Here is a 16,784-nt window from a genome sequence, read left to right as displayed (position 1 = left end):
TAATAATTTGCCAAAGTGTATGTAAACAGCGGATTACATTACTTGACTTGTTGGATATTATTCTTCTCATTGGGATGCACCTGGCATGAAGTATTAAAAATACATTTAAGAATTAAATTATAATTATGTTTTGTGTTTGTGTGTGTTTACATGTGTGTATGCATTTTCTACTAGGCTGCCACTCTGAATAATAATAAAGATTCCAGCCGGAATTTCTTGAGACTGTTTAATGGATATGTTTACAGTGGCGTGGAAACTTTGGGGAAGGAGCTCTTTATGTACTTTGGGCCAAAAGCTTTACGGTAAGATAAACCTGTACAATACATCTTATCTTTCTATGTTTAAAGCTTTTCTTGCAATTTGCTGGGTGTCACATTTAATCGTGTGGAAAGTACTCTATTTTTAAGAGTGCTCTAATATAAGCAATTGAGATTCTATCAGGGAAAGCAAAAAGCAGAAGTAGAAATTGTGATGTCATTGTTACTTGGAGGGCTAGTCAGTTTATTTCTTTAAAAAAAAAAAAATTGATAGGCTAGCAGGGCTTCCCGAGATGTATTAGAGCAACGGATCTCTGCTGTTCCCTGAACTCCCTGCACTGCTGTTCTCCCCTGTTGTTTCTACCAATTGTTTATTGCATTCAGTGACATCAGTTACTTTATATCTGTGACAGCTCCTAGTTTGGTTTAAATGTACACTAAATTTTTGTACTTTTGTCTCATTTCTTTTTCTGAAGACTGGATGAAATTTGAAAACATATTATGTATAGAATTCAGGAAATTTCCAAAGAAATAACTGGGTCTCCCTTGTTATGCATGATCTTATGGGAATTCATGGCTAATATTTCTGGCAAAGAAGAACAAGCAATCTACTACCTTGGTGGACTTGATAAAAAGGATGTTAAAATTTATATAATTTCTGGAGTATTCTCACCAATATAATCTTTGCAAGAAGACGAAAATGTATATGAGTTAATATGACTATCAAATCTCAGCCTGCCTTTTCAAGTTTAACCTATTGCAAACTGTAAAGATTGGTACTGCTTCTTTGAATTTTTGTAATGGTTCTTTCAGATAATACTTCAAAGAAAAGTCCTATACTGGACCCTGTGCTTCTAACTGAAAGTGAGTAATGGTCACCAAAAGATAATATGACGATAGATTGTTACTGCATCCCATCCACTCCGTATTTGGAATACTTCAAGGTTTATGTAATCGCTTTTCCTTTGGAGGTCTTCCTTGCTCGGTGTTAGCAGCCGCTGTCCTTGGCCAACATTGTCACTTCATGGTTTTTTCTTCGTCGGGAATCGATAGCATCAGCACACGCCTACTTGTACATGCAGTAATGATATATTGCAGGTTACATTATTGCTATCGGAGATTGATGTGATTGAAAACTCTTAGCCACAAACAGAGAAGTATACAGTGGAATTCTTGCAGGATAGCTGGAAACACTGACATGTTATTGATTCTCTGGGGTTAGGTGCAAATTTATTCCCATAGGAGAATGAATTTTACCAAATGTTCTCAACCAGACTGATAAGGGGGAATCACTTCTCAGCACAGGGCTGTAAGTAAGTGTTCCGTGACGTTGAAAACAAGGGCAATCGTTTTCTCAAATTAAGTGAATGAATACTATCCCTGGAGAGCACGTATCTCAGTATATGGGTGGGGGAAAGTGCAGTGGCTTGCTTCTGTTCAATTTCTTCCAGCCTTAAGGACTGTTGGATGTAGCAAGTCAAGGTCAGTGGCAGGTCAGCTGTTTGAATCTGAACTACACATCCTAAAAGCAACTGTATCCCCTCTAACAATTTAATATAAGTTCAAAAAATACATCCCCAGTCTATGCTTCTTAGGGGAATGGATGACTGTCAAAGACATGTGATCTTAGGATGAGGCAGCAGGTCTGTGAGCATAAGGTAGAAATGTAGAATCTTCATTTTTGATTTCCATTTTCTACCTACCCAGCTGGTCTGTAATTTAGAGAGCAAAGACCAGGAAACACGCTTAATGATAGCTTGAAGGTTTTTTATGGCAAAAATTGTCCACAGCATTTCAGTCATAATGCCTATGTACATAACTTAGCCTAACTCCTAGGATTTATTTGATAAATGATAGTAGAATGCAGACATAGGCCTGGTAGAATCAAAGAAATCTGCCACGTAAAAATCCAAACTTGAGAAAGATACAATTTAAAGAATGATTAACTCTATAAAGGACGTAGACTGCTCAGGGGCTCATAATAGTGCCAAAGTATACTATTGATTTGATATACATTTATTTTAGGAGCACAGCTTTTGTGGTTACGTGTGATTAATACTTACACTGCTTCTAAATACTTCACAGAAGCTCTTCATCTAAAACAACAAACATCATTTTTAATTTTTTTGTAATCAATGTAACACATACTCATTAGGGAAAAGAGAAATAAGGAACAAACAAGAATAAAGTGGCACGTGTACAATCCTACCACCACATATAATTTCTGATAACTTTGGATGTATATATTGCCAATCCTGTTGTGAACATAAATCCATATGTCTGTTCACCCTGACCCACCCCCCTACACGCTGTCATTTTCAACCAAATTGGACACAGTTGTTGCATCTTGAACTAACATTTAAAAGATACGTATTTTTAATGAATATCTCTTTCCATACTCTTTGCTATTTCCAAAATGTGATTTAGCGGACTTTGTTTGCAATTATTATACATACTCATAGACCAGAAACTATATCTGAAATATTTTGGAGGCTTTGCCATATTAGAGATGCTTTCTACATAACCAGTTTTGTAATTTGTTAGAGCTTAAATGGTATGAACCTCTAAACAGATGTGCAAGAAATAATGTAACAATTCTGTTTTAGTTTGCTAAAATGTGTTTATGCAATCCAACCTAAGCTGCTTATAAAAAGGTTTATAGTGTAGACTTAGTTTTTGTAATCTTTCACAGAATATGATAGAAGAAATTGAAGTTCTAAATTAAGTGATCTATTTTAGGGTAGTAAATACCTACAGTTCACTCAATATGCCCTCTTTTCTTTGGGGACAGCATTCCTTGGGGAAATTATTCATCTGGCCACAACCACCACAAAGTTCAAGTTGGAGTTAACATAATTTTACGTAACCTTCTCTCTCATACTCAGTTGATTGGGCCAGTCTGAGTTCTTGTGGGAAACTCTCATTTGGAGCTGAGGAAGGTCAGGCGCATTGTAATGTGATGAAGCTGTGGTCTTGAGTTGTAGGTGGCCATGTTTCATGGCCTGTCAAGAAAGAGCGCCAAGGTGATAAAAAATAAAACCAGCCGACATAAAGCAGTGGGTTCCCACAACATTCCAGCCTTTCCTACACTTTGATTGTTCACCCCTTCCTCAGATTTTTTTAGCTGCTAAATAGCCTTAATGCCCAAGCCTTGTTTGATTTGGGTCTCTGTCACTTGCTAAGAACACTGACCATAAAAGCAGTCTACACATAGAAAATTAAATATTTGTAGTTTTGAAATTTAACTTATTTTGAATTTTAATTACCACGATGCTTTCATGTATAACCGGAGAATATATGGAAATCTTTACCATTTATTTACCTTCCCTTCTGCACCTATCCCCTGCAGGAACACTAGTTCTGCTGCTTTCCTTTTCTTTCTTTTTATAATATATATAATCTTACTCCAGTTTTTCTCTTATTTAAAGTATTTTATAAGTCCACTATGAAACATTGACTTTTCTGAAAAATATAAAGGAAAAAGTAGAGACCACCCATAATTACTACCACCAAAACCTAGCCACTCAACATTTTTATAAATATTATATATAAAATATAAATTATATACCACGTATTCATATATAATTTACTTATATTTGTGTATCGTTGTGTTTTAATTTTATGTAGGTGAGAACTTTATATTTGATTTTTTAACACTTTGCGTATTGCATAGGTCAATGTCAAAATACACATGCGCATTGTTATTTTTTATGTGTGTAAACTGTCCCACTACATGGATAGATCACCATTTTTTAACCAGTCATCTACTGATTCCACACTTTTCACTATAATAGATATTCTGTACTTACACATCCTTGAACATATATCTTTTATCATTTTGGTGTTTTCTTAGATATGGGTTTGCTGGATTTGGGGTGCTGTTGCTTCTTTGTATCCGTTTTGAAGGAGTGTGGGCCTCAGTCATAAACTGAAAGCAAAGGCATCTGCCACTGTTGGCATGATGAAGAGTGACTGATTTGCATGGTTCTTCTTGGCTCTGATTATTTCATGTTTATCTAGATCTCTGTGCAAGGTTATAAAACCCTGGCAACGTAAAGATAAAATCCATTCATAGCTCTATAATACTTTCGGAACTTTATGCAGACTCATCTAGCATAGTTTTCTCAAGGCATAAAATTCTACTGCAGTTCAATATTTTACCAAACATTCTCCATCTCCAAACCCCACCTCCTCCCCAGCTTTTCTTAAGTCACATTTATTGAAGTTTAATTTACTTATTGGAGAATTCATCTTTTTAAGAGTATACTTCTCTGAATTCTGAGTAGCCACCACCACAATCAATATACAGAATATTTCCCCCAAACCTTCCTGTGTCCTTTGGCATATACCTCCCTCCATACCCAGTCCCTGGAACCACTGAAATGATTCTGTCACTGTAATTTTTCCATTTCTAGAATTTTGCTTATATGGAATTATACAGTTTGGAGTCTTTTCTGTCTGCCCTTTTCCACTTTGTATAATGCCTTTGAGATTTATTCGTGTTGTTTAAAATATCTGCAGTGCATTCTTTTCTATCACTACGTAGTCTTCCATTGTATGGATTTATCACAATTTGTTGATCCAGTCATCAGATGACGGACATTTGGGTTGTTTCAAATTTTTAATTATTACGAATACAATTGCTTATGCAGATTTACATGTGACATACATTTGCGAATATGTCATTTTGCATACCCATCAGAAATATATGAGAATTCCAATTATACCGATCTTTGTCAGCACTTTAGCTATTCTAATAGTTATGTAGTGTCATTGAGATTTTAATTTTCATTTGAGTAATGACTGATGATGCTTTGTGGTTATTTGCCATATGTGTATCTTTTGGCGTCAAGTATCTGTTCGAATCTTTTTTTTTTCATTTTTTATGGGATTACACTTTTCAAATTATTGAGTTGTAAGTATTCTATATATATTCTGAATATAAGCCCCTTATCAGATGTATGTTTTACACTTATTTTCTCCCAGTCTGTGGTTTGTCTCTTCATTTTCTTAGCCATGTCTTTTGAAAACCAAAAACCTTTAATTGATAAGAAGACCTGTTTATCAAACTTTCCTTTTGTTTCATGCTTTTTGTGCCCAATTTAAGACAGCTTTGCTTAATGCAAGATTACCAAGATTATCTCCTTTGTTTTCTTCTGGAAGCTATTATCCATTTTGAGTTCATTTTTGTATATGGTGCCAGGTAAGAGTTGAGGTACTCTACTCTTGTTTTTTTGTTTTGCCTAGGGGTGTTCAAGTGTTCTAGCATCATTTGTTGAAGAGATTACCAATTCACCATTGAATTTTTGTGACACCTTTGAAAATTGGCTGACTGTGTGTGGGGGGATCTTTTATTGCCATATGTGACTTTCCTTTCACCGGTATCACTCTGTCTTGATTAAAGTAGCTTTAGAGCAAGGGTTCTTAACCTTTTTTGCTCCATGGACCCCTTTGCCAGTCAGGTGAAAACCACGGTCCCCTTACTAAGTCCATGCTACACTGTGTATTATTTAGTAAATAAATCACGCCTGCACCAACACGTTCCCACACAAATAATGCTTTTTGAATTCCAATTCAAACTCATAAACCCCTTGTTAAGAACCCATAATTTAGAGTAAGTTGAAATCAGGTAGTGTGAGTCTTCAAACTTTGTTCTTTATTTCCAGAATCGCGTGAGCTATTCTCTTTCTTGCCTTATTGTGCTGGGTAGGAATCCAAGTATAATGTTGAGTAGAAGTGATGAGAGCACATAGCTTTGCCTTGTTCTCTATGATATCTGTTTGTGTCTGTGTTTTATTTTTATAGGTTCTCTTTAATTCTAGAGTGTTGAGCATTTTTACCATGAATGAATGTTGAATTTTGCCAAATGCTTTTTCTCTGTCAACTGAGATGATCATATAGCTTTACTTATTTAATCTGTTAATGTGGTGAATTACACTGACTGATTTTTTTTTATTGGCTCCCCTGAGTTGACTCCCTTGTCTGTCTGCTCATTATCTGCTGTTTGTTTGTTTTTTTAAAGATTTATTTTTTATTTATTTCTCTCCCTTTTCCCCCCCACCCCGGTTGTCTGTTTTCTGTGTCTATTTGCTGCATCTTCTTTGTCCGCTTCTGTTGTTGTCAGCGGCATGGAAATCTGCATTTCTTTTTGTTGTATCATCTTGTTGTGTCAGCTCTCCGTGTGATTGGCACCATTCCTGGGCAGGCTGCACTTTCTTTTGCACCAGGTGGCTCTCCTTACAGGGCGCACTCCTTGTGCGTGGGGCTCCCCTACATGGGGGACACCCCTGCGTGGCAGGGCACTCCTTGCGTGCATCAGCACTGCACATGGGCCAGCTGCACACGGGTCAAGGAGGCCCGGGGTTTGAACCGTGGGCCTCCCATGTGGTAGACAGACACCCTATCCACTGGGCCAAGTCTGCTTCCCTCATTGTTTGTTTATTTTCTTTCAGAGGCACCAGGAACAGAACCTGGGACCTCCCATGTGGGTGATGTGCGTTCAACTGCTTGATCCACATCTGCTGCCACTGATTGATTTTTTAAAAATATACTTTAATTTTTTTTAAAAGATACTTAGATTACATATATGTTACATTAAAAATATAGGAGATTCTCATATGTCCTGCTCCTTACCCTCCCACATTTTCCTACATTAACAGTTGTTACAATTGATGAACACATTTTGGAGGATTACCCCTAAGTGTGGATTATAGTTTACATTGTAGTTTACACTCTCCTCTGCACAATTTTGTAAGTTATGACAAAATATATAATGACCTGTATCTGTCATTGCATTTTCAGGACAATTCCAATGTCCTGAAAATGCCCCCATATTAGCCCTGTATTTCCGTCTCCTTCCTTTCAGAACCTCCAGTGGCCACTCCCTCCACATCAATGATAAAAGTTCTTCCATTGCTAGAATCACAATAAGTCTATATAGAATACCAGTAAGTCTACTCTAGTCCATCATTCCCTCCTCAATCCTGAGGATCTGGGGATAGTGATGCCCACTTTGCCTCTAGTTGAAAGGGGGCTTAGATCCCATGGGGCAGATGGATGGGACTACCTTGCTTGCAGTGCAAACTCTTTCTGTTCTTTGGGATGGCTGTTGTCCATCATCATCTCTTTGTTAGTTGTCCTGGGTGATTTCAGTGAACTGGAGAATAGGTGTTGCAACTCTGCTGGCACATCAACAGCCCAAAGATTTAAGTCTCTTGAACCTATACCTATCAAGTATAATACTAACTATAGGTTCACATAGAAGGGGCAGAAGGGACATGTAGGGAAACCACAGCTGAGTCCAACCAACTCTGTCACACTGGGGAGCATAAATTCCCAAATAGGGCTCGCTCACTGGCAGGGCGCCAAACTCCTGAGCCGTTTGCCTTGCCTATAGTGTCTGGGTGTCTCCAGAACCCTCAGGAGACTTGCTATTGGAGGCAATATTTTCTTTGGCAGTCAATGAGATCCCACTGAGTCATGCATAAGCATAGCCGCTGGAATGACCTCCCACCTCACTTTGAAATCTCTTAGCCATAAAAACTCATTTGTATTTAGTATTTCCTCCTTTTGATCAAGGTCTTTTTCCAGATGCATCACTAGTAAGTGCTTGGTAATAATCCCCCGGAGTCATGTCCCATGCCCAGGGAGAAGGCAGTGTGTTTATATGTTGAGTTTGACTGAGAGAGAGGCCACATTTGAGCAATAAGGAGGCTTTGAGGAGGTAAGTAATATATAATACTAGGCTATGTTTTAATTTCACAAATAAGGGTTTATAAGTACAAGCATCAGTATGAAGCTTGTGGTGCAATGGTCTCTTCTTTGCTAGGCACTGCCCATGTACTCGGGAGATTCTGCTGCTCCATTAGAGAACGTAGCAGGATCTCCCAGGATGGGAATTCAATATTCTTTTGGCTATTTTGTGGGTCTCCACCCACCAGTAAAATGCCGCATGACCACTTGAACATATTCATGTGCTACAGAGGCATGCCCCAGGTGCATTCCTCCCCACACATCGCCCCATTTGCTGACACCCCATACCAGTGATCCTCCCCTGCTATAGTTGTGGCCCTTCTGCATTCCAGTCACTGTACCCCATCCATGTCCCAATCACCTCCTTCCTGCTAATCATAGATTTTGCCCATATTGAGCATCAGCTCACCACCCTCTACTCCCTTTCACTCAATGTAAGTTCTTCAACGTAAGGTCTTCACATGTTGTCCCATGTGTTAATACTGCATTCCTTCTTACAGCTGAATAATATTCCATATATACAATTTGCTTATCCAGTCATCTGTTGATGGACATGTGGGTTGCTTTCACCTTTTGGCAATAGTGAATAATGTTGCTATGAACACTACTGTGCATATATCTGTTTGTGTCTCTGCTTTAAATTCTGGGTATATACCCAGCAGTGGGATTGCTGGATCATATGGCATTTCTATAGCTTCCTGAGAAACCGCCAAACCATCCTCCGTAATGGCTGCACCATTCTACATTTCCACCAGCAGTGGTTGAGTGTTCCTTTTCCTCCACATCCTCTCTAACACTTGTAGTCCTGTTATTTTTTTCCTTAATAGCTACCAGTCTAATGGGTATAAGATGATATTGCGTTGTAGTTTTGATTTGAATTGTAGTTTTGCATTTCCCTGGTAGCTAGTAATGTTGAGTATCTTTTCATGTGCTTTTTAGCCATTTGTGTATCTTATCTGGAGAAGTGTCGATTCAAATCTCTTGCCTATTTTTTAAAGAGATTGTCTTTTTATTTTCGAGATGTAGCATTTCTTTATATATGCTGGATAAATGGTTACCAAATATTTTCTCCCATTGAGTAGGCTACCTTTTCACTTTCTTGACAAACTCCTTTGAAGAGCAAAAGTTTTATATTTTGAGGAGGTCCCATTTATCTATTTTCTTTTTGATTTCTTTCAACCATTTCCTGCTACAAGATCTCGTAGATCAGGGGTTCTTAAATTTTTCTGTTCCACAGACCCCTTTGCCACTCAGATGAGAACCACCGACCCCTTACTAAGCCCACCCTATGCTTTGTATTATTTAATAAATATATTACACCTGCACCAACATGTCCCCACAAGAATAATGTTTTGCTGAATTTCCATTCAACTCATGATCCCCTTCTTAAGAACCCCTGTCATAAAAGCTCTCCTACATTATCTTCTAGGTGCTTTATGGTCTTGGCTCTTATATTTAGGTCTTTCATCCATCTTGAGTTAATTTTTGCATAGGGCATGAGATGGTGGTCCTCTCTCATTCTTTTGGATAAAGTATCCAGTTCTCCAAATACCATTTGTTGAAGACCCTTTCTCCCTTGTTTGAGTGTACTTGGTGGCCTTGGTGGCCTTGTGGAATATTAGTTGACCCTGTATGCGAGGATCTATATCAGATCTCTTAATTCAGTTCCATTGGTCAGTATATCTATCCTTTTGCTAATACCACACAGTATTGGTCACTGTTGCTTTGTAGTATTTTTTTTAATTTATTGAAATATATCACTCATACATAAACAATAAGTCCATAATAGTTGTGAACTTACAAACAAACATACATAACATCAAACATATAACATCTCACCCTACCACCAATAACTTGCATTGTTTTTAAACCTTTTCAACTAATAATTAAAGAGCATTGTAAAAATATTACTACTAAACAAAGTATTTTCCCCCTAAACAATCCTATTATCTTTATATCATTTTTATATGAACATACATAAACAAGTGTATAGTAAAAGTTGTGAACTAATAAAACAAACATGCATAACATCATACAGGGGTCCCACACATCAACCCTCCACCAACACTTTGCATTGTCATGAGACATTTGCTACAAATTATGAAAGAATATTGTCAAAATCTTACTACTAATCATAGTCCTTATCTTACATTCGGTGTGTTTTTCCACCAAGCCACCCTATTATTATTTTTTAAATATACTTTTTATGACAGAAGTTGTAAACTTATAAAACAATCATGCACATGTGCAGAATTCCCAAACAACACCCCTCATCAACACACCACAATGTGGTGTGTCATTTGCTACAGATAAAATAATATCATCTGATTGTTACCGTGTCCAAAGTGTATATTTGGCTCACATTTTTCATACTGCCTCAGTATCAACACAGTACATCTTTTGCATAGATGCAAGAATATGATATTATTACTACTAACCACAGTCATAGGTCACTCCAACTGTATTTTTCCCATGCTTCTCCACATTCCCAGTACCCTGCAGTAGTGATATACATTTGCTTTAGCTAACAAAGGACATTCTTGAATCTGTACCATCAACCACAATTCTCACCCACCTCTTGGTTTACTGTGCTATCCAGTTCCTAGATTATTCTCTAGCAATCTGTCAATTGGCATTTACATAACTAGACTGCCATTTTCAGTCATATCCCCATTTATAAACTACCTTTTACTCACTGTCTGTTACCATCCACTCTATACATTTCCACACTTTTACAGTAAAGCTAATTAAAACTTCTACATACATTAAACATCAGTAGTCCGCTCAGGCCTTCTCTGATCTCCTTTGAGAATCCACCACCTACCACCAGGTCTTGAAGATATTTTCCTACAATTTCTTCTAGAAGTTTTATGGTTCTTGCTTTTATTTTTAGTTTTTTGATCCATTTTGAGTTAATGTTTCGATAAAGTGTGAGATCGGGGTCCTCTTTTCCTTCTTTTAGCTATGGATGTACAATTCTTTCAGCATCTTTTGTTGAATGGATTGCTATGCACGAGCTGTATGACTTTGACAGGCTAGTCAGAAATCACCTGACCATCCCTGTGAGGGTCTGTTTCTGAACCATAAATTTGGTTCCATTGGTCTATTGTGTCTGTCTTTAGGACAGTACCATGCTGTTTTTACCACTATAGGTACGTATTATGACTTAAAGTCTGGAAATGATGGTTTGCTTTTCCTTTTTTTTTTTTTTTGATGTTTCTGGTTAATCAGGACTCTTTACCCTTCCAAAAAAATTTAATGATAGTGTTTTCAATTTTTTCTTTAATGCTGGTGGAATTTTTATCGGGATTGCATTAAATCTGTATATCAATTTGAGTAGAACTGACATCTTGATGATATTTAGTCTTCCAACCCATAAGCATGAAATGTTCTTCCAGTTATTTAGGGCTTTTTTGATTTGTTTTAACATTGAGTTGCAGTTTTCTGAGTACAAGTACTTTACATCATTGGTTAAGTTTATTCCTGACTATTTGAGATTTATTTGTTATATTTTATTTTCACCACTCTTTTGACACTTTTAGTTACTTTTATTGATATAATCTTCATGTCTAGACTCTCTTCCAGGCCCCTCTCTCCTGTCTTTTCTTTTCTGGCACACCCTTTAGTATTTCCTGAAAATCTGGTCTCTTGCCTAGAAATTCTCTCAGTTTCTGTTTATCTGTGAATATTCTACTTTCACCCTCATTTTTGAAAGACATTCTTGCTGGATATAAGATTCGTGGCTAGAAATTTTTCTCTCGTAGTATCTTAAATAATATCAGACCTCTGTCTTCTTGCCTTCATGGTTTCTGGTAAGAAATCCACACTTAATCTTATTGGATATCCCTTATATGTTATGCATTGCTTTTCTCTTGCTGCTCTTAGAATTCTCTCTTTGTCTTTGACCTTTGACATTCTGATGAGTATGTGTCTTGGAGTTGGTCTATTTGGATTTTTTCATATGGAAATACGTTGTGCTTTTGGGACATGGATATCTATGTCCTTCAGTAGGGTTGGGAAATTTTCTACCATTATTTCTTTAAATATTCCTTCTGTCCCTTTTCCCTTCTCTTCTTCTAGGACACCCATGACACGTATGTTGCATGCCTTTTGCTGTCATTTAGTTCCCTGAGAGCTCGTTCAATTTTTTCCATTCTTTTGTATGTTCACTTTCAGAAACCATTTCTTCATGCTCACCAATCCTTTCTTCTGCCTCCTCAAATCTGCTCTTATATGATTCCAATGTTTTTTTAATTTCATTTATTGCACCTTTCATTCCCATAAGATCTGCTATTTTTCTATGTATGCTTTAAATCTTCTTTGTGCTCATCCAATGTCTTCTTAATATCCTTAATCTCTTTAGCCATCTCATTGAATTTATTAAGGAGATTCATTTGAACATCTATAATTAGTAGTCTCAACTCCTTTATGTCATCTGGAGGCTTATCTTGTTCCTTTAACTGGGCTGTAGCTTCCTGTTTCTTGCTGTGGATTGTAATTTTCTGTTGGTGTCTTAGCATTTGGCTTACTAGAGTATTTTTTCTGGATGCAGCTTTTCTCTTTAGTTTAGGGCTTCCTTTCTCCCTTGCTGTTTGCACAGTAGGAGCCAAGCATGTAGTTGCTGCTATAAGCTGTGAAGGCTCAAGCTGCCCTCTTTGCCCCAGGGACCAATGAAGCTTCTCCTTTACCAGAGGTAGGGACAGAGTCACAGCTATGTGAAATAATCCAAGTCGTGCAGGCCTGGACTGTAGTTTCCCAGAGAGACTGATGAAGCTTCACATCCCTTTCTCCCCTGCCTGGGGCGGGGATGGAGCTGCAGGTGTGGACAGCAATCTATTCAGTACAGGTCCAAGATGACCTCAGTTGCCCTGGTAGACTTCTGATTTTCAGTCTCTTCCAGCCAAAGTTCCCTGTAGTTACCTGTATAGGCTGGTGCAGGGCTCCTCAGCCTCCTCCCTGCCAGAGGCGGGGCTGAAGCCTAGGTGGGCTGCAGGCTGATCTGCGTGAAAGAAACTGGTTCCTTCAGAAACTGAGAGTTTCAGTCAACCTGGCTTCCACTCAGGCTACTAGCCTCTGTCTGACTTGGGCTGGTTCACATCGCAACTGTTACCTGGTTATATCTTAGCCAGCCGAGTCTCCCAATCAGCAGCCGAAATCAGCAGCCACCCATCTCCTCCTCCCACATTTCTAGGAAATGGAGCCTCCAACTCTAGCCACAGAATAGCCCTTGGGGCAGCTCGCGCCGCTAGAGTAGGACAGTCACAAGCGTCTGAGGTTTGGCCGGTAATTTCCCCTTCCTGCTAGAGGTGGCACGGGGCTTAGGCTAGAGCTGAAATATGATCTGAATGGAAAGAAGCTGGTCCCCACTAGCACTGAGATTCTCAGTCCACCCCGCTTCCCCTCGTGCCAGGTGCAGAGTTAAGATGGCAGCTCCGGCCTCTTTTTGACTTGGACAAACTCAAACTTTAGCTGTTCTCAGGATTATACTTTAGCCCACTGAATTTACTGCTCAGTGCCTGAAATTGGTGCCCAACCATCTCTTCCGTTTTTGGGAAGTGGAGCTTTCAATTCCCACTGCAGAAAAGATCCTGAGGTGGCTTGTGACTCCTGTGGAGGATGGGCACCGGCCTTCTGGCATGGAGCCTCTACTTAAGAGTCTTCTCTGCAGATGGGCAGTCTCCTCCTTCTACTCCTTCAAGTATGTTGCAGGATACTCTTCTGGTCTCCTGGAGCCTATAGTATATTTTAAAGTTAGGTAGCATGATTCCTCCAATTATATTTTTCTTTTTCAATATCTTTTCGGCTATTTGGGACCCATTGTTCTTCCAAATAAATTTCATAATTAGCTTTTCCAATTCAGTAAAAAATATCATATGGTAATTTTTATTGTGATTGTGTTAAACATGTAAATCAATTGGAGTAGGACAGACATCTAAATGATGTTTAGTCTTCTAATCCATGCACATGGAATATTCTTCCATTTATTTAGGTCTTCTTTGATTTCCTTTAACAATGTTATATATGTATTTTTGTATATAAATTCTTTATATCTTTAGTTAAGTTTATTTCTAGGTATTTGATTATTTTAGTTGCTATTGTGTATGGAATTTTTTTTTCTTGAATCCCTCCTTGGATTGCTCTTATTTGTGTACAGATATGCTACTGAGTTTTGTGCATTGATTGTATACCCTGCCACTTTACTGAACTCATTTATAAGCTCTAGAAGCTTTGTGGTAGATTCTCAGGGCTTTCTATGTATAGGATCATGTCATCTGCAAATACTGAAATTTCTACTTCTTCCTTTCCAATTTGGATGCCTTTTATATCTTTTTCTTGCCTAAGTTGTCAAGCAAGTACTTCTAACACAATGTTAAATAAGAGCAGTGACAGTAAGCGTCCTTGTTTTATTCCAGATCTTAGAGGGAAAGCCTTTAGCAATTCACCTTTGAATAGGATGTGATCTGTGGGTTTTTCATATCTACCCTTTATCATGTTGAGGAGATTTCCTTCTAGTCCTATCTTTTGAAGAGTTTCTATCAGGAAAGGATGTGTTTTGTAAAATGCTTTTTCTACATCAGTAGAGATAATCTTGTGATGTGTTTTTCTTTGGATCTGTTAATGTGGTGTATTACATTGATTTTCTTACGTTGAACTATCCTGTATACCAGGATGAAACCCACGTGGTCATTGTGTATAATTCATTTGATGTGTTGTTAAATAAGATTAGCAAGTATTTTGTTGAGGATTTTAGCACCCAGTTTCATTATAGAGATTGATCTGTAGTTTTCCGTTCTTGTGGCGTCTTTATGGGACTTTGAATTTGGGGTGATATTGGCATTGTAGAATGAGTTAGGCAATGTCCATTCCTATTCTATTTTTGGAATAGTTTAAGCAGGATTGGTGTTAGTTCTTTCAGAATGCTTGCTAGAATTCGCCTGTGAAGCTACGTTGTCCTTGGCTCTTCTTAGCTGGGAAGTTTTTGATAACTAATTCAATCTTGTTACTTGTGATGGGTCTGTAGAGTTCATCAATTTCTTCTTTAGTCAATGTAGTCTGTATGTTTCTAGAAATTTGTCCATTTCATCTAAATTATCCATCTTGTTGGCATACAATTTTTCAAAGTGTCCTCTTATGATACTCTTTATTTCTGTGGGACCAGTGGTGATATCCCTTCCCTTGTTTTTTATTTTATATATTTGCATCTTCCCTCTTTTTTTCTTTGTTAGCCTAGCTAAGGGCTTGTCAATTTTATTAATCTTTTTGAAGAACCAGCTTTTGGTTTTTAAAAAATTTTCTAGTGTTTTTTATTTTCAATTTCATTTAGCTCTGCTCTAAGCTTTGTTATTTCCTTTCTTCTGCTTGCTTTGGGATTAGTTTGGTGTTCTTTTTCTTATTCTTCCAGGTGTGCAATTAGATCTTTGGTTTTAGTTCTTTCTTCTCTTTTAATATAGGCATTTGTGACTATAAATTTCCCTCTCAGAAGACCTTTTGCTGATTTTCTGAATTCTTTAGCAGTTTCCTCCTTGACCTACTGAATGTCTAAGAGTATACTGTTTTGTGTCCATATCATCGTGTCTATTCTGGTTCTCTGTCTTTATTTATTTCCAGCTTCATTTCATTATGGTCAGAGAAGTTACTTTGTGTAATTTCAATCTTCCTGAATTTGTTGGGATTTATTCTATGACCTAGCATATGGTCTAAGTGGAAAATGATCCATATGTGCTCCAGAAGAATGTATGTCCTGCTGTGTTTGGATATAATGTTCTGTATATATCTATTAGGTCTAGATACTCTAATGTGTCCCGGCCAGCGGGATGATCAACGGGCGCTCCGGATCCTAGGAGGGAAAGAATGGTATGGGACAAGAGAGACACAAGGAACGACAGCAAGACAGTATTCTGAGCAAGCTGCAAAACTTTATTGAGGGAACTGAGCATATATACTCTGAGGGGGGGGGATAAGGATAGGTGGCGGTCTGGGATTGGCCGCTGCTGTTGCTAGGGCTGGAGGCAGATTTGAGGTAAGAACTTTTGGCGGGAACTGGTTCTGTCAAGAAGGGGGGAGGGTGACCTAAGCTATTGTTGTATCAGCTCGGGGGCCATGTTACCGGCATTGCTGAAAGGTAGATTCTATGCATGCTGCCTTAATCGCCCACAACATCTCCTCCCTTTGTTTTTCAAAAGGATGGAGGAAGAATGCTCATCGAGCACTCTTTGGGCATTAACCTGCTGGGGGAAGTAGAGGCCTCATTCCCCTTGTTGTTTGTGGCTCTGTTTTTCTGGGGAGGGGAATTTGGGGTAGGATTCGCACAGAGCGAACCCCTATGCTAATGAGGCATGCTTCTCAAGGAGCTCGAAAATGGCCTTTAATTGTTTTGACCCTCCTTTGCAGTGCTTTGCCTCGCACCCAGCGGTACCAATCAAAGCATAGTTTCGAGTTATATGCTGTTCCTGTAGGAGGGGGCTCTTCACCCGTGAGGGTGGGCAGCAGTTAGTTAGTTTAGAGAGATACCTTGATCAGTGAGGTGAAGCCGGTGATAGTGCACTTGAATAGGCCTGCTAAGAGCGGAATCAATTTGGTCTTTTACTAGTTGTATAATTCTTTTTATGGCCCAAGGTGCAAAGGATATTACAAGGAGTATGGTTATTAAGGGACCTAATATGGGGAGAATGTAAGGAAGGATTCCGTCGAATCCCCAGGAGGCACCTCCTTGGGCTTCTCGCGCAAGTTTGCGGTTTGCAATTCCTTCCCTAAGTTTGGACATGGAATCTGTGA

At 38.4% G+C, this 16,784-nt stretch overlaps 1 protein-coding gene across 1 annotated transcript in view; it reads left to right on the top strand.

Moving 5' to 3' along the window:
- NEIL3 (nei like DNA glycosylase 3) overlaps positions 1 to 16,784 on the top strand; it is a 78,645-nt gene that overhangs the window by 18,162 nt on the left and 43,699 nt on the right. The window contains exon 2 of the mRNA XM_058306067.2: positions 175 to 302. Within this exon, the coding sequence (XP_058162050.1) occupies positions 175 to 302 (128 nt within the window). The remainder of the gene's footprint in view (positions 1 to 174; positions 303 to 16,784) is intronic.

The sequence above is a fragment of the Dasypus novemcinctus genome, chromosome 1, assembly GCF_030445035.2.
Source record: "Dasypus novemcinctus isolate mDasNov1 chromosome 1, mDasNov1.1.hap2, whole genome shotgun sequence".
Lineage (NCBI taxonomy): Eukaryota > Metazoa > Chordata > Mammalia > Cingulata > Dasypodidae > Dasypus > Dasypus novemcinctus.
This window is presented reverse-complemented; position numbering and strand designations above follow the sequence as displayed.